Consider the following 19,509-nt stretch of genomic DNA (forward strand, 5'->3'; position numbering starts at 1 on the left):
GCATTGTTATTTATTCATTTTTATTTTTGGAGTCTTATAGCTTTGTAAGTCTAAATATATAAATTGTTTTAAATTATATTTAAACTTTTTCCATTAAATTTTTTTTCATAAAAAGTTTTATTCAACAAACTTGAAATAAAAACTTTATGCAGTTTTCAACGCATAAAGAGTTCTATTTTAAGAAACTTCAGAAAATTTGGTTAAAATTTGATAAAAATCTGGTAAAATCGAGGATTTAGTTATAAAAGTTCATAAAAATTTGATTTTGATTTGAAAAAATTGCTTTTAACAACAAAGCTGAATTCAGGATTAAACTTCCATCTCTTTTACATAAAATTGGTAGTTTGTGGGTTTCCATTGCATGTTTCCATACCAAATAAATATGCATGCTATACTTTCCCTGACCGAGATTGCAATGAAAGACCACAAATCTTTCCATAATTTCCACGAGTGCTGAATTAATATTCTTAGTTGCTTTACTAATGATCGCGGAACCATATAAAGCGAGACTGCTCTGTGAATAAAAATTACAAAGTGTAGTTTGTTTACCATTGACTTCGAGAAGGAACGATGAAATCATTTTTGCTTTTTGCTGCTATGGTTACCTATGCTTGTAAGTTGTACTACTCAGTTCTTATAAATTCTATAAAATAATATCTAAATATTAATTAAAGAAATGTAAATAAAGTACTAAAATAAACAATATTGTTGAAATCAACTAATAAGAAAAAGCTTAATATTATTTATTATTGAAATATAATAAAAAACCGGCATTTTTGTTTTTCGCTTTTTTTTATAACATATTTAAACAAGAAAATTTTACCCCGTTTATTTTTTTTTTTTTATATAGCCTCAGTTTCGGGTCGAGATTTTTTATATCCTGAAACTGAATATATTGAGAATGTTGAGTACAGCAAGATTTGCCGCGGTAACTTTTTAAAATATTTTTCTTACCTTCAAATACATTTTTACACATTCTTTACTAACATCAATCACTCCGAAAATAAAATAAATCAAACCAAAAAATATAACAATGTTTTTTTTAAAAGCCGTACAAATCTAACTATTTTAAAATATGTTGTACTATAGGACCTCCTGGGAATCGTGGAAGAAAGGGATTTCGAGGAGTCCCAGGATTTCCTGGACCTCAAGGAATGCCTGGCGTTCCAGGTGCAACCGGTCAAACAGGAGAGAAGGGATATGCAGGTGTTGACGGTGATTATGGCTTGGCTGGACCAAAAGGACTAAGAGGAAAACCTGGTGCTGAAGGGCCATACTGTTCTCAGATGTTAGGTGAAAAAGGTAATCGTGGACCAAAAGGAGAACCAGGCCCCACAGGAGAAATGGGATTAAAAGGTAAACAAGGAAAGAGAGGACATAAAGGTGAGAGGGGCGATGATGGTTTACAAGGAATGCAAGGTACAAAAGGTATGACAGGGGACGTTGGATATCCTGGACCTGATGGAATTGATGGGGATATAGGAAACGAAGGTCCATCAGGGGAGCAAGGAGAAAGTGGACTACCTGGAAATAATGGTCCAAAAGGAAGTGATGGTAGAGCTGGACCAAAAGGTTATCAAGGATCACAAGGTATTGCAGGTAAACCTGGTTTTCCAGGAAATCCAGGAACAGACGGCTTAAAAGGGGCAAAAGGTGATCAAGGAGAAAGAGGACTACCAGGTAATGATGGTAACGAAGGCTTAGAGGGTAGTCCTGGAGAGAATGGAGACAATGGAGACAATGGTAGTATTGGTCCACCAGGAGAGCAAGGTCCAGCTGGTCCACAAGGCTTAACTGGGTTACCAGGAAAAAATGGTGCGTTTGGTGAGAAAGGTGAGTGTGGAATACAAGGACCGGATGGTGTTAAAGGAAAAAATGGTAAAAATGGATTGCGCGGAAAAAAAGGCATAGTAGGTTCACCAGGTAAGGATGGGATTAAAGGCGCAACTGGAAAGCAAGGATTGCAAGGGGTTCCTGGTTTAAATGGATTACCTGGTGCCATTGGAAAGGATGGGAAAAGTGGTGAAGATGGGTTACCTGGTATTGAAGGACCAATTGGAGATCAAGGTCCGAAAGGGGATCGAGGTGATATGGGAGGACAAGGAATAAATGGCTTAAATGGTAAGAATGGATATCCTGGCTTGGAAGGAGACATTGGCGAAATTGGTCAAAAAGGAAAGCAAGGAGAGCGCGGAGAAAAAGGGCTCCGAGGTAGCGATGGAGAGAGAGGAGAAATAGGTAAAACAGGAGCCCCGGGAAAGGAAGGTAAACAAGGGAAACCGGGATCCGTTGGCCCTAAAGGGGATACTTCAGATATTGGACTCCCAGGCATTATTGGTGAAACTGGTTTAAAAGGACAAAAAGGACTAAAGGGACCAAAAGGAGTAGCTGGAAAAAAGGGTGAAATTGGGGAAAAAGGTCACATGGGAGAGAAAGGTAGGTCATTATATTAGTTTATTGAGTAAATTGGGGCTATTTTTAAAAGGTTAAATAAAAGTTTAACAAACTATTAGGTGCTGCTGGTGAAAACGGAAAATCAGGACTACCAGGATCACCAGGACCAATTGGTAAACCTGGGAAGGAAGGACCTCCAGGAGAGCAAGGTACATATACTTTAAAAAGAATTTTACAAATGTCTTTTATTTGGGTTTTGACAGTATTTATTGTTATTAGGCATGCCTGGTAGTCGTGGTCAGCAAGGGCCTCCTGGAAAAAAAGGTGAGATTGGCCCACCAGGGCATCAAGGTCAAGCCGGAAATATTGGGCCTCAAGGAAAACAAGGACCACCAGGAGAGAAAGGACTGCGGGGAAGGCCTGGTGCTACTGGTCCTCAAGGACCTAGCGTAAGTTATTAAAATAATCTTCTTCTTCGATCTTTAATTTTCAACCCTTTAACCTTTTAAAATTATGAAAATAATAATACTAATAATAATATATTTAGGGAGAAAGAGGGGACAACGGAGTAAATGGAAAAGATGGTAAAAATGGCCAAAAAGGCTCACCAGGAGATAATGGGGACAACGGAAACCCCGGAAGACCAGGTTCACCAGGAGAAATCGGACCTCAAGGAAATATTGGTAATTTAATTTAAAAAATTGAAATTCTTTTTTTAATTAACTTAAACTTAATTTTTTTATTAACTTAAAAAATTTAAATTATTTATTAGAAACAAAAAATAGTTATTATATTTTTGTAATAATTTGGGTAGGATACCCGGGGATTATGGGAGTTAACGGAAACGGTATAATGGATTGCACTAGCGTGGAATCAAAATCAGACACCGTTAGTTGCGCACTTGGATTTGTACCAACTTGCTGTACTTGCAATGGACACGAAAACAAGCAATGGAAAATGGTCGATAAGACGTGCAGATGCTTAGCTTCTTCTGCGAACGTTTCAGCGATATGTTGTAGATTTAAAGAAATTGCTGGGGAAATAGCGAAACCTTATTCTTCTCAATATTCATATGAAATATAACCTTTATAATAAATTATGATTTTCTACTTTAAGCGCTCCTCCGTAGGTTCTTTATTCTTGAGATTCTGCTGCCAGTAAACTCTTTGTGTATTGTTTTTTTTTGTTTTTTTTTCTATTTTTTTTTGGTGAAGTCAAAAATTTTGATGAAGTGTAAATGGATTTCCATCTTTTGTATTTTTTTCTTTTCCTTCGTGGATGTTGATGATTGACTCCAGTGCAGTATTAAGGGTCCTCGATTTTAGTTGGCCCGTAAAGTGTCTGAAATTTATTTACTTTTAAAATGATTTAATAAAAAACTCATTATTCTAAATTTTCTGAAAAAAATTTGGAATTTGAAGAAAGTTCATGAGTCCCCTAAATTTTTTTTTTTTTTTTCAATAATTGTCTCTTAATGCATAGTGGAATATATTTTATGGAGCTTATAGAGTAGTCAAGGGAAAAAATGGCGACATATCGGAAAAAATACTCAAAAAATACACAAACTTAAGGCTGGTGAATGAAGGACCAAGGAATTGAATGAAACCAGATCTTGACAAAAAATTTTATTTAAGCTTTTTTATGTTTCGCTATACTTTTTTTAGTCATTTTAAAATTATCCTTATAGGTCTATTTTATTATCGACGGAACTTTGTTTATACAAAAAAAGTTCCCAAATTTACAAATGAAGACCACACTGGAAAAACGATCAAGCTACATTTTTGCTTTTTCGGGGTATTTTCCCGTTTTATACTCGGCTGCAGTTTAACTATATAATAATTGACTATATAACTAGAAAACCGATCAAAATACACAGATATTTAGCTTAACAAATAAGTGAGCTATGGTTTTTTGAAGTTTAAAATCTAATTTACTCAAAACAATAAAAATGTAGCTTGATCGTTTTTCCAGTGTGGTCTTCAAATGTTTATCTTGAAAAAATGATGAAAATCTGTTCGTGCCGACAACTAGTTTCTTTTACCTTGGTGTAGTTTGTTTAGTAATTTATCAACGCGTGAAGTAGTTACTTTATCCTGAACAGTCTTATTAAACAAATGCGATAAAAAGTTTAAACTAATACCACGTGATCAGAGTTTCTGTTTTAAAACTGTGAGCAGCCATTTTGATAGATTGTTTTGCTGACGGGTGAAAGTTTAGAGTTTGTGGGAAACTCGCATGGCTCGCTGATTTCTGCGGCCTCTTTGATGTAAAACAATAGGTTGTACGTCCATCTCTTATAGGTCCATGCAACAGCTAAATGCTCAAGTTCATTAAAATTTGTAACTATGTAAAAAAGCGACGGATACACTTTTTTAAATTAGTAACGTTTAACTTAACGTTATTAATTTTAACGTCGTTAACGTAAGTTTTTCCTTAACGTCACGACTACACGTAACGACTACACGCAACGATTAAACGTAAGAAGTAAATTTTTAACCGCGCAGATAAAATGATAATAGTTCAGTTTCTAAGGCGGCAATTCTGTAAATATTTTATGATTTTTATTAACAAATTAAGCCAGAGACAAACTTTAATCAAAAGATAACTGTACTTAACTTGTTTAAAGAACCATGACTCAGAATCGAACTCACTAAACGAACTTGTTGAACAAAATTGATTGTTTATGCGAGAACATCGTCTGATTTTAAGAGATATCTACGAAAAAAATCTTGGAAAAAAACAACAACAAAACAAAAAGGGAGAATGGGGAGGTTTTGAAAGTGAAAGAGAGAAGGAAAAAAAAATTTCTTTTGAAACGAGTTTTCACGAAAGGAAAAGAACATTTTAAAAAAGTTGGAAACATTCCAAAGACATTCCAAAGAAGATCTTAGAAGATCTTAGTTAGAAGATCTTTTTTTAATATGATTAAAAAAGATTTGATTACGTGTTAAGACTTGTTTTTGTATTAAAAGACTAAAAGAATATACTAACATCCAGCAGTATGTATCATCATTATCATCATCATTGTTATCATCATTATTTCGAGTGAGGAGTTAGCATATCGTCATAATTTTAGCTTTATTGTTGCAGTTTTGAGTACATCTAAAAAGTGTTAGAAGTCAATGAGTTACACGACACGAACCATAAGCGATACCACTCGAAGAGGCACGCTGAGAGCAAGTCAAAACGAATATAAACACCCAACAGCCCCACAAAACACAAAACCTTAGGAAACGAACTATAAAGAAAATACCACACCTCACATTGGAGGTCCTACCAAGATCAACTTCATTCCCTCATTTCTTCATAAATTAGCGAGATGTTTGCAGTCTAAATGGTGAGTACCTCACTTTATAAATCAGTGAGATGTTCACACTTTAAACTCTTTCATTAAATATTATCGATCAAGTAAATTAATTTAGGAACAAAAACGAGAAGAAAACATCCAATAAAAATAAAAGCAATAAGCACAAATAAGATAAAACAGCCAAAATAAACACAGACATTGAGGTAGTCAAACGGTCCAAACTATTGAAGGTTTTTTGTTAGATGTAGCTCATGATCCTCATTACAGCATACAGATAGAAAGTGGTTTATAAAGTTTTATCAAAACAAATTTACACAGAAATGCAATCTTTTAATAAAACTTTATTGAAAAATGTCTAAAATTTATTGCTAAAAATTATTGAAAAAAAGTGTTAAAATTATAAATGCACTGATATTTAAATTGTTTCACCCCTCTTCCTCCCCTCTTTCCCTACGTTCACTTTAAAAATATAATCTAAAAATCGCCTACAAGTTCACAATTAAAAACTGACAACAGAATACACACAAGGCCCTCATGAGAGTACCTCTGTGTTCCTCTGACGCTTTAATCTGCTCAATTAGATCTAGATTTGGAAATGCACTTCATCCCTTAAAACTAAAAAAAACAAACAAGAATGTTTTCAATTAGCCATGTTTTTTGCTGATTTATTATGCTTCCAATTTAACATGCTAATACTTTAATGTCAGAAATTTTCGCGAATCTCGCAAAAAAAACCACAAAACTTTGCGACAGTAAAAATTCACGAGAATTTTTTTTTTCGTGAAATCCAAGATTTCTGACATTAAAGTAGGGTAGACCGGGGCGATTTCGCTACATTTAACATTGCGAGTAAGAGGCAATTTTTACTGCTTTTGTAATAAATATGACCTGTAATATTTATTACTTTTATATTATCATCTACTGATTATTGATTGATCATAGTTGGTGCTTAATTCTATTGGTTGTTGTAACTTTTAAATGTGGTTTGCTGTTTAATGTTATTAATTGAAACTATCGTGCAACTCTTTCTCCTTGTGACATTCTTATTTTTCTTTTAGAAATTGATTGAAACGAAGTTTGATGATAAATGTTAAGGTTAGTTTTCATAAACCTGTTATCATCATCTCACTGCCGTTTGTGGTGAAAAACTTTAATGGGTTTTTATCCAAGTACAATATTGCGGGGTGATTTCGCCACAAAATGGCAAAATAACTTCATATTTTAAAAAAGTACATTATGTACAATATTTGTGTTTTCTGAACATTTTTTTTGGATAAAATCATGGTCGTTTTGAGGGGATAGTATTTTGAGCATCTGTCCAAAGGCTCAAAGAAATCTCGGTGAAAGGGTCCATTTTGACGAAATAATCACAGAATTTTGAGGGGATAGTAAGTTGATGGTAAGTTGAGTAGAAATATTACCAAGATATTATAAAATAAATTAATTTAAAAGGTTTTAAATATAATTTTAAAATGACCTAGTTTATAACTTCGTTAAAAAGAAGAGTTTTAAATAACCAAAATGTTTTCTTAAAATTTTGTATATAAAAAAATGGACTTATTATAGATGCATTTGCTCATTGTAGGCTGTACCCTCTCCATACATTACTGTTAGGAACAGGCGAAAAACACGAAAACACGGAAGCCGTGTTTTCCGTGTTTTTTGACATTTGCCGTGTTTTCCGTGTTTTCTGAGAAATCCGTGTTTTTTAAATTAACTCGCTCTATTCTCTTACTTACTTGTTGTTAGTGGTAATTGCTTGATGTCATTTCATGTGTCTCATCTGTCATTTCCGGTTAGTAATTACCATTTTTTCGTAAACGAGTTGCGTGTCAATCAATAAACATCTTACGTTTAATCAAGGACGTATTAATAGATGGACGTTCAACGCATTGTTTCATAAAAAAGATATGCGTGTTACGCTTTGTTTAGATAACAAAAGCGAAACAATAGGTGATAATTGCGAAACCGGGGAGTATTTTTATTTTTTTCGACGTCGGAAAAAGATGGTCTCGACTATCCAATAAAAATATTTTAAAAAGTATTTTACTGAGCATCGATACATAAAATGAGTATGACAGAAAACTTTGCTATTAATCAAGATTATTCTTTTTTGCTTGAAAATATTGATAACCAAATTGAATTAGTTGTGGATGATTTTGGTAAAACTGCAGTTAAGCGGCGTAAAATAATTTAATATTTTTGCTTTTAGCGCTCTCGCTCGCAGAGGTTAAAAGTTCTTAAAATAATTATAAAAACAAAAGTAGATAAATTTCAAAGTAGTTATTTTTTAAATACGTTTTTGTTTAATATTTTTGTATTTATTGTTGATATTTAATTATTTTATCATTTATATTGTTAGTATTTACTTATTAAATTATTAATTATGTAAAGAAATTTAAATTTTTATATTTTATGATTGTAAAATTTTAGTTTGTTTTAGACAAACTTCTTATTAGAATTATAGAATATAGGATACTACAATTATTGTTCTTGCTAATATATTTTTAAGAAATATGTGGCTATGAAAATAGCCGTTTTATTTATCAATTACAGAGGATACTGACGAGATACACAAGATAGAAACGCCGAAAATATTGGAAACTCTTTTAATGCTTGGGTGTTTAACAGAGTAACCAAGCTCCATTAAACACCAATTTTCTTGCAACACACGTGGTTCAGCCAGGATTTCATCTTCACCAACAATAGCTGTTGGAGCACTTGGTCTTCCACAACCAACACGTTGCATAGCCATCTAAACGAAGATTTACCATGTTAACTAAGAATAACTATTTACTTAATATAAAAGATTTATTCAGTGCAGAATTAATTAATAAAATTAATTTTTATATATATAAATATAATACGTATATAATATATATGTAATAGAAATGAAAAAATAAGAAAATTTAACAGTGACTATTACTTTAACTTATCTTTTGTATGAGGCTTTTTTTCTTTTTATACATTTCGAATTTTTCCATATTTCGAATGTGGTATTCTTTCACGTTTCGTAAAGTCACTTTCAGATTAGTTTTTTTCATTTTCACCATCGCAGAGTTTAATCAAGCGAAAATTAAAAATTATTATACGCCGCTTAACTGCAGTATTACCATGATTTTATTGAGATAGATCTTGAAGAGTTGGCGGAATTGTTATCAGAGGATTTTGAATTGGAGCTCATACCATACCATAATCATACGAATTTTAAAAAGCATGAAAAGAAATGTTACATTGCCACTAAAGGTGTGCTTATACTCACATGTTGTGGAGCTTAACGCCTAAACGGGTGCTAATTTATATTTGCAAATACTCCCAGATTATGAAAATATTGTAATAACTCTTAATTTTGATTTTAGAAATTATTCAAAACTGTAAATTGTTGTAATGTACTATTAAACTTCCATATAGAAGAATGCAAGTTGTCTTTATTACATTTTTTGCATATACTGATGTAAGAAAATGTACACAGTTAAAAAATGGCTAGTTAAAGGTAATAGATGATTGACATTTCTCTTTAACCTGGGTTCCATTACAGCCAAGTTAGTATGGTAGATGGTGTTAAAATCACAACAGACTTCTAAACATATTAATGAACAACCTTTATGTCTAATAACTTTAAAGTTTTCAACTGTATTACCTTCTCTCGTTTCAATTATTCCAACATCCTCATTTGATGTGCTTCGGAAGTTTTTAAAATCAGAAAATTTATTTTTGATTAGAAAAAAAGATAGTGGAAGTCAATATTACATTTACAGATGTTTATGCATGAAATGTTGGAGAATATAATATTAGCAGATTGAAGATTTAGTTGATCTGGAAGAGATTTGTTAATGTTAATGGATAATGGCACTTCACGATTTAAAACAATTAGTCTCCACATGCCATTTGATTGGCGATAACTATTGATTTTAACTATTACAAAATAATTTTTCTTATTTTCATTGTAACAGTCAAAACCATGTTTTGATGCAAATGCTTTTAAATGTTGATGAATACTTATCGCATGTACTTTTTTATTTCTTCCAACTCTTGTGAGTGTGTTACATACATAACAGGTTTTTGTGTGTTCAGAAAAGTGAAGAATTTATCATTCCTCTCAACTTCAAAGCCTTTTTTTGATTTTAAATCTAACCTGTATAAAACCATATAACATGATTTGCATAAATATTCAGGATGAACTTTTTGATAGTCTGAGGTTGTATCCAGCTTGTAAAAGCTAAGAATTGCTTGTTTATAGATAACAACAGGTTTTATTTGATAGTGACTATCCTGCTTTATTATGCAGCCACACTTTCTACATAAATGTTTTAAATATTCCTCATGAAGACTCATTATTTATCCTGTAATGAGATAATAAATATGAATATAAAATTACTTCTTTTGATATAATATTTAGAAAAGGTTAAAAATAAGGCTATACATCACTTGTAGAAGGCTCAAGAATATGCAACTAAAAGTATGGTCTTATCATTTTTATTATTTCTGTTGTTACTATTAGTAACAACAGTAATAATTAAAAAAATAAGATCATTATAACTTAAAGTAGCTCTACATGACAGTTTAAAAATGCTTAAACAAAAATGCTTATTAAAAATACATACTTTATATATCTTTCCAACTCCTGAAACGAATAGTATTTTATGAACTTTAAGATGCTTTTAGTTATAATACCTTTAGACAAAATGCAGTTTAGGTATCGAAAGTAAGAAATTTTTTAACTAGGTCGTTCACGAAAAAAAAAATCACAAATTCAAGAGAAAAAAAAAAGCGTGGCAAATTAGTTCGACATTTCCGACAAAAATAAGAAATACTCTCTGATTTGAACCTTAAAGTGGGAAGCATAATCTGAGAGTGGGGTGAAAAGAGCATTAAAAATATCTTTTTCGACCTTTAAACTATATCATAGCAGGTTCAATTTGATAAGGAAAATTTGTTTCACTTTACTCTATCCATTCTAGTAAACCAAACATAGCCTTTTTGCAAAAGCCTAGTTTTAGACGTCAAAGTTTAAACACAGCTAAATTTTTATTAAGCAAAGTTCATAGCTCAAATCAACCTTTTTCAGATTTGTGAACTATTCTTGATTAATTTTTTTGTCTTTTATAACCATAAGCTTCAGTAAATGCATAATTATAATGGGTTTACTGAGGAAGGTTTTTTGACGGAAATTTGACGAGTAGAAGTCGGAGTATCTGTATCATGAATTTAGAAAATTGACGGTAACACGCATAGTTTTTGGCTAATTGGCGGCACCTTTGATCCATAACAATGCGTTGAACGTCCATCTATTAATACGTCCTTGGTTTAATTATGTTGAAGAACGCCGTGAATGTTTCTTGTACCGAGCGCGCAAAACAGTATCCCAAGGGAACTTTGCACGCCGACGATGGCCGTCTCTTTTGCACAAGTTGTAACGTTACACTAGATCATACGAGAAAAGGTGCGATTGATAGACACTTGCTAACACCTATGCACACTCAAAAACGTAAAAGTCTCGATGAAACAAATGAAACTCGTGCGAAGAAGCAAGCTACAATAACAGGTGCATTTAAGGCGGTATCTGAATCACGTAATGCACGAAATCTTGCACAGTTTGATTTAGTGGAGGCATTTACTGCAGCTAACATATCGCTGAACAAACTTGATCATCCTAAGCTAAAAGAATATTTACAGACGAATGTGAAGAACTTTGGGGCACTGCCATGTGCAAGTCTTCTACGGTACGATTATCTACCGAAAGATTTTGATGTTAATCATGATGAATTGAAAGCCCGCGTTGAAGCAGCATCTTCAGTTGTTGTAGTGACTGATGAGTCCAGCGATTCCCAAGATCGTTTTGTTCTACCTATACTGTTTATACTACGAGTAACAAGTTCTGATGAAACGCAGATGAAGATGGTAACAGTTCACCTGGTCTACTTAGAAAACGTTAATGCAACGACAGTCAGTCAGGCAATTGTTAAGAACCTGAACAAGTTCAACGTTAACTTCAATAAAGTCAGTGCATTTGTTACAGACAATTCCAGTTATATGACGAAGACCATGAGAAATCTCCAAGGGATACTTCTCCACTGTGTTCATTTGTCGTGTAATGCTCACATTCTTAGTCTTGTTGGTGAAACTTGGAGGCAAAGATTTAAAAAAGTTGACCGATTAGTGGCGTGCTTCAAAGCTATATTTGTTCACTGTTTTTTACGAACGCAGCGGTACCGAGAGTATAAGGTAAGTATGGGTATTAAGGCCCGGCGGGTAATAAGGCCCACTAATCCAAAGTTAGGGGAAAAATAAATTGTGAAACTTTTTTTCGACATTAAAATATTAGAGTTATCTGGTTTTATCACTGGCAGCAAAAAAAAATCAGCATTTCTTTACCGCGCGTTCGACAAAGCAAGATTACTTTGTTAGTTTCGTCAAAAATTGCTTAAGTCTAATTTTTAAGATACGTGTTTTTACATTTTAAAATATTTTATAAAGCTTCTATTTTTTTCAATTGCATTTATTTGCATTAAGTACTTATTCGTTATCATTACTCATCATGTAATATTTATGCAAGTGTTGAAACAAAAGGATACATTATCGATAAACGTAACAGGTTCAAAGCGGGTAATAAGGCCCACTAAAAATCGGGTAATAAGGCCCAAACACGAGGTCAGCGGTAATAATAAAAGAAATGCGCTAAACTTTCGTTCAGCGTTACAAAAGAATTTATTAAGAAAAGTAATGAAAACAAACAACTTGAAACTGACTTAAGTTTAGCGTAAATAAAAGAAATAGTTAAGAAAAGTAATTTATACAAACAATAAACAACAAACTTTAGTGTAAATAAATAAAATTGTTAAATATTAGTTACAAAAACGTTGTTGTTCTGGAATTTATAGATTTTATACTTTTACTAACTTTGAAAAAATTTATTTTTTACTTTTTAATCAATTTATAAAATGTTGTTTTTTAAAAGAAAAAATTATATATTTATTTTTATAGACTTAAATACTATTTATTAAAAAAATATATATTTAAAATATTGTCTTTGGAAATGGCAACTGCTAATGGAAAAAGTAGAGCTAATTGGACAGAAGGTCAATTGCAGGAGGCTTTCAAAGCTGTGCAAAACGGAGCATCGCAAAGAGAAGCTGCCATAAAATACAAAATTCCTCGTAGAACTCTACGAAATCACTTGTGTACAGGATCCCAGAAAAAGTCTTTAGGAAGAAAAACTACGCTTTCTAGTGAGCAGGAGCAAAAGTTAGTGTCAAGAATTTTCAGATTGTCAGACATTGGTATGCCAATAACACCAAAACTCTTGAGGGCATATGCTTTTGAGTTTGTCGAAGCAAACAATATTAATCATTGCTTCAATGTCAACAAAAAACTGGCAGGTAGATAATTTCTTCAATGTCAACAAAAAACTGACTGGTGTAATAATTTCTTAAGGCGCTACCCAAAAATTAGCTGCCGAAAGGCGCAATTTATGAACCCAGCAAGGGCACAAAAAATGAATCCGTTTATTGTTAAGGACTATTTCACCAAATTAAAAAAAACTAACGTCATTGCATGGCTTTTTTAATACTCCAGAAAGGCTCTACAACATGGATGAAAAAGGAGTCAGGCTTACAGTTCATCACCAACAAGCTGTTTTAGTACAACGGGGAGCGAAGAGAGTTCATTTTGTTGCTCAGGAACATGCAGAAAATGTGACTGTGGTTGGCTGTGCCAATGCTATGGGAAGTGCTATACCTCCAATGGTGCTTTTCAAAGGTATTCGCCTGAAGAGTGAATTCAGTGATGATTTGCCTCCAGGTTCAACTACATTAATGACGGAGAAGGGGTCGATGACCATCGAATCCTTTCTTATATGGCTTGACCACTTTCATAAATATGAAACAAGTGGAGAGACTCTGTTAATTATTGATGGTGCTGCTTCCCATATTAATATTCGAGTAGGTGAAAAGGCGGAAAGCTTTGGGATTCACATCTTTTGCTTACCAAGCAATACTACCCATGAACTGCAGCCCATGGACAAATCTGTCTTTAAAGCTTTCGAGTCCTATTGGGATGAAGAAGTCATGAAATATTTGAGGACACATCCAGATAGAAGAATAACCAAATCTCTATTTGGCAAACTTTTTACACCAGCATGGAACAAGTGCATGTCAATTGGGAATATTACAAGTGGTTTCAGGGCTACTGGGATTTATCCTTTTAACCCAAATGCCATTCCAGATACTGCTTTTTTGCCAAGTACTTTGACAGAAATTGATAGTGCATCTTTTAACACGTGCCTTACTGAATCTGGTCCTTCACCAGCTTCAGTCACCCAACCCAGTCCCTCAACAGTTTCAGTCGATCAACCTGAAATTAATCTTAATGCAAGTTTCAATGATTTAATGCCGAGTCCTGCTAAAAAGAAAAATATGGCTATGGTCGGTCGCAAAAAAAGTTTTAACTATGCTGCTAAAGCCCTAACGAAAGAAGATTTTCAATCTTCTACTTCTAAAGCTGTTAATAATAAGAATAAGGGCAAAGGAAAAGCAAATGTTTCTAAAGACCTGAAAAAAGATTATTCTCAATCTTCCACTTCTAAAGCTGTTAATAAAAAGAATAAAGGCAAAGGAAAAACAAGTGCAAAGAAAAGTAAGTCTGTAAGTGTGGATGTGAATGATTGGTTTTGTTTGTTATGCCAGCAAAAGTCTGTAGAAAGTATGCGACAATGTTGTAAATGTAAAGTATGGTACCACGAGGGGTGCATGGGGTATGATTCTGAAGATGAGGAAGAATTAGTACGTCCATTCTGCGAAGAATAATGTTTTTCTTTGTAACATTTCTTTATTGAATTTTTTAATTTTCTGTTGTTATTCACTGTTGTATAAAAAATTGATTCTTTTAAAGTATATAAATATGCAAGATTACTTATTATTTTATAAATGTGAGATAAACTATGCATTAAAAGAATGTTTCCAAACTTTTTTCTGGTTTTTCTTTATTTATTTTTTGTATTTTTTACATGGTATGTTACAATTAAGGTATGCTACAAAAACATGAATAACTTTTGTTATAATTATTTCCTCAATATGCAGATAAGATTTTTACATCAAGGAATGATTAATCTTAAGCAGCAATCGAAAATATTTTTTTAAACTTAATTTTTAAAGCCTAAATGACCAAAAGTCTGTTAGGTGGGCCTTAATACCCATACTTACCTTATAGCTGAACAGACATATGTAGATATTGATACGGTTTCCCTCTCTCCAGTTCCAGTTGTAACCAGGTGAAATAGCTAGTTCAACACTGTGTCCCATCATGACATTACTTTGAGCACTATTGTGGATTCATTGATGCAGAGTTTGAAATATCTGCATCAACCAATGCGTTGTCTGAACTTAAGCTGCTACTTTAGGATGATGGTCTTATTAAGCTGGAAGTTGCTTTCATATCAAGCAGCACCTCTGCACTTGTTGAACTTCTAACCTGGTTTGAAAGTCGTCATGTTCAGATACATCTGCCTTATAATGGTAGGCCTAACTTGTTTTTGTGATTCACAGATTATTCAGACAAGTCGGAATTCACTGATCTACCAGAATGACAGCGTGCTGCGTACAGCGATGCTACAGCTAAACTGATGCAATATTATTGCCCGGCTATTGCAGTACGCTTCACGCAGCCTGGACAAAGATTTCTACAATCAGTTCGAATGTTCGATCCTCAGCAAGCTAAAACTTTGACTTGCAATGCATTCCTTGATGCCAAGAATGAAATTGCTGCCTATAAGCTGGCTGTTAAAGAGGTTGATGACGATGTGAAGCCACTGACATTCTGGTTCTCATCACGTAATCGTTTTCCACATCTCTTTGTACCTGTCTGTACCTTGTAATTTGGTAGATGCGGAGCGGAGCGTTAGGCGATATACGCTTGTTAATACACCACAGCGTCAAAACTTAAACGACGACAATTTAGCGCTTCACGTGATGATGGCTTTTAATTCAGTAAGCTAAGAGCTAAGTGAATAATTTCAATTTAGAGACTTCAGCAACAAAGTTGAAAAAATGGTCATAAACTCTTAGTTAAAACACAGTTTTTGTTTATTGAAGTTATTGCATTATGAATAAAAATCTGTCATTTTGATGCTGTGTTTTTACGGTGTTTTTTGCGATCTTTATTAATGTTCGCCGTGTTTTTCGCCGTTTTTTACCTGTTAAAGAACACGAGTATAAAAAAGGGGAAGCATTCCAAAATAATGATGAATTCCAGCAAGGAGATAATTTCCCGTCACTAAGAAAATCATTCCATCTCCGAAAAAAGGTTTTAGACCCAATTCACACAGAACCTTATTCCGCAAACATAACAAGGGCTGAAAATATTAAAAAGCTGAATGAAAAAAATTAATAAATGGAAACTAAAAAATAGGAAATTTCTGGATGTGTTTTTTAATCCAACAGCAGGTGAAGAGTAACCTCACTTCTAATCAAATCACCATCAAATGATTTGAAGAAGGAGTTCTCCAGGTTGCGTTTAAAGTCATTAATCAATTCGCTGGAATCAAGTTTATCAAATGTTAACAACCGCAACAGCAAAAAAAGTAACTCATTGTTGTGTGTGTGATGTGGTTGCATTCATCAAAATACTAGCTTCAATGCATTTCTTGTGATGGATGGGCTTGTGGAGTTTACTTTTGCATCAACACAAAGATGTACGTGTTATTTAACTAAATGAAGAACATTTTGCAAGTGCGCAAAATGTTCTTCAGTTAGTTAAATAACGCATACATCTAACTACTTTTACTCTGGCGAAATCGCCCCATGTAAGTTTACAAAACAAATTTTGATTTATGAATACAAAAAATTAAAAATTCTTGATTTTTTAAACACTATCGAACTAAAGTAAATAATTCTATATCATTCAGTTATTGGTAAGAGGTAAAAACTTCGCACGTCTGACAATTTACATTAAGGGCCTGTTTATATGAAAAGCGGGCTGGCTCGGCAAACGAGCCAGCCCGTTTGCCGAGATCTCGACGTTATCAATATTTTAACTTAATTTTATTTTGCGTTTATATGAATAAACGAGCTGGCCCGGATAGCGATCCGGGCTATATTGATGACGTCGAGATCTCGGCAAACGGGCTGGCTCGTTTGCCGAGCCAGCCCGCTTTCCATATAAACAGGCCCTAAAGCAGAGAAAGTGGCGAAATAGCTAAATAAGGTTGTTACGGAGGTAGTTATGACGTAACTGAACACGCGACGAGAAGTTGTTTTAAGGTGGTAGTATACCATTAAAAAAAAAATCTTGTATTTCAACTTTTTTTTCAATCTATAATAGTGCATAACATATATAATATGATTAAAATAAAAGTAAAAACTTTAAAATTTAAAAAAATTAATTATGCGCATAATTATTGATAGACAAAAGCCAAAAAATGAATAACTGGCGATAGGGTTTTTTCAGCAACCGTAAATAAATTTGAACTGAAATTTTGGCTTGTGATCCTTTACTTATGCAATTACAACATACACTAAAAGTTTTGGATTTTGAGCAAAAAAAGTCAAAATATATGCATTTTAGTCATATTTGGAAGTTTTGGTGATATTTGAGAACACAAAATCACTCACAAAAGCAGAACACAATTAGCTGTAAACATAATTCTAGTAGAGGTTGCAAATACATGTGTTACAAACAAGTATGCCAATTTTCAGATCAAATCGGTTTTCGGTTTGAAAAATATCTCCGTCGCCAGGCTATAAAAGACGATTTTGAGAAAAACTCAATTTAAAAATAAAAACAAAAAAAAATTGTTCAAAACTCCCCACTTCCATAAACTGCACCTTCTAATGTTTCGCTTTGATCACAAAAACCTTTTTGTATAGCTCCTAGTTTCTTGCATCCTTATTTCACTATACTTGTACATTGTTTTTCTGCTTTAGAAATGCGCTTTGAGTCATTTATAAGACAAAAGTTATGTAGATTGCAACCTACTGTTTTAAGCTTATCAATTAACATAATTTACATGTTTTTGTTTCTATTTGAAAGTCAATACATTTACCACTTTAAACTGAAATTGCAGAAACAACTCGATTATTTGAAGTAAAACCACGCTTTTGCCATGAACCATCAAAGCTACACATAATGTCTCTTGATGTTTCACCTGCAGGGATTAATTCATTAGCAGCATTTTTCATGTTCTGGTCAACTAAACTCTGATAAACATCTAACAGTTTATATAAAGTTTTATTGTAGCTTTTTTTGTTCATAGGTGGCTTCATATTCATTATTCAACAAAAATTTTCTGATGATGATAACCCTTTACCCATTTCACGAAAAGCCACAATGACACGTGTGTTAATATCAAATGGTTTTTGTCCACTACATATGCTTTTACTAGGCTCTTATTGTTCAATTAAATTTATTTTACAAAATGTAGCAGATGAAAAAACTCAGTTTTCCAATTGCAACTGTTACAACATATTTTTAAACCAATACTTAACCCATACTTTTAGGAGGAATCAAACATTAAATAAACATTATCTTCACATAAATTCGGGCATTTCAGTAGCGATATAACGTTTTCTAACAGACTAAAGTTCATAACAAAGTTAAAATCTGTACTTTGAAAATCTTGAAAATCTTTATCAGCAATATTTAACTTTTTTGAAGAAGCAGAATGCGTAGCAGATTTAACAAAAGATAAAGTTTTCGTTTCTGAAGAAGGAATCTTTGTATATCTGTTTCCACGAAATTTTGCTTTTTTATTATTGTATATTCTGTTTGATAATTGTTTTCTCTTTGATTCACCCATATTATTTTTACTTTAAAAAGATAAAAGATATACCATAGCATAAATAATAAAGTTTGAATGCAGCTTGAAACAACAAGCGAATTACGTCAATAAAGCCATCATACTAAACTAATTAGCAAGAAGTCGTTGCAGTCTACAACTTTGCACTTAAAAGAGTTGACAAGGTAAGTATTTCATGGCTTTTTTTATGGTTTAACTTGTTTCTGAAGCGCATAACAACGGAATAAACAAAGCGTTGCTAGGTGGAAAATAAAAAATATTTTATACCGATATATTATAAACAAGTTTTAACATGTGAAGCTTTTTTTATTTAACTAAATCAAATAAAAATTCGAAATCTACGATGATTATATTGGTTAAATTATAAAAGTAAAAAAAAAATTTTTTTTTCACTTTTATTGGTGTACTACCACCTTAAAGATCGTTCGCTCTATTAAAATTAATGTTAAAATAGCGCGCAATTCAAACAGCAAAGTAGAGCTGGCACGTATTTTAGGTGAAAAGAGTAAAGTAAGAGGATCTATACTATATAATTGAACGTTTTTCTTTCATTTTTGATTTCTTTTTCTCATAGGGTGCTTAGAGATTATTTTGGAGATCCAAATTAAGTGTGTCCTTCACAGCAGTCTTTTTCCAAAAAAAAACTCTTCACGCTTCAACAATAAGTGATGTCAATTTCGAATGTTTTTGCATTGATAAGGAGTTTACTATTTTCTCAGAAACACACTCTTATTTTTTTTTAACAAAAGGATGCTTTTATAAAGATAAATTGAAATGAAAATGCTACGTGATCTCTCTGAGTAATTTAGTAAGCCATTTTAGTAATGATTTCAAGATTGCTGAAACTCTATGCTCAATTCTAAACCTGCACCTCCAGCAGACAAAATTTAAATATCTAATATTGGTACAGCATTCTATATAAAAAAATGCACTTAAAAAGTGGAGGGGTCCTAAGCTATTGCAACTGCTCACCTTCACCTAACTGCCCCACAGCGAATCAAAATAATAATAAAAAAAC

General features: G+C 32.8%; 1 protein-coding gene and 2 pseudogenes across 2 annotated transcripts; 1 reads left to right on the forward strand and 2 right to left on the reverse strand.

Annotated features, from left to right (window-relative positions):
* The first annotated feature begins 526 nt into the window (after positions 1-526).
* On the forward strand, positions 527-3,640 carry LOC149892574 (uncharacterized). The gene is made up of 7 exons (XM_090078809.1): positions 527-613; positions 851-928; positions 1,090-2,436; positions 2,514-2,603; positions 2,674-2,843; positions 2,942-3,077; positions 3,209-3,640. The coding sequence occupies exons 1-7, from the start codon at positions 571-573 to the stop codon at positions 3,475-3,477; spliced, it is 2,133 nt and encodes a 710-aa protein (XP_089934935.1). The 5' UTR covers positions 527-570; the 3' UTR covers positions 3,478-3,640.
* A 5,492-nt stretch (positions 3,641-9,132) lies between these two features.
* On the reverse strand, positions 9,133-10,427 carry LOC149892575 (uncharacterized; annotated as a pseudogene). The gene is made up of 2 exons (XR_016449688.1): positions 10,306-10,427; positions 9,133-10,044 (listed from the first exon to the last, which is right to left on the reverse strand). The product of XR_016449688.1 is annotated as an uncharacterized LOC149892575 (transcript).
* A 6,709-nt stretch (positions 10,428-17,136) lies between these two features.
* On the reverse strand, positions 17,137-19,488 carry LOC149892576 (uncharacterized; annotated as a pseudogene).
* Positions 19,489-19,509: the final 21 nt, after the last annotated feature.

The sequence above is a fragment of the Hydra viridissima genome, unplaced genomic scaffold (assembly GCF_058129835.1).
Source record: "Hydra viridissima isolate aposymbiotic clone 2 unplaced genomic scaffold, HvirCarnegie_v1 scaffold_2, whole genome shotgun sequence".
Classification (NCBI taxonomy): Eukaryota; Metazoa; Cnidaria; class Hydrozoa; order Anthoathecata; family Hydridae; genus Hydra; species Hydra viridissima.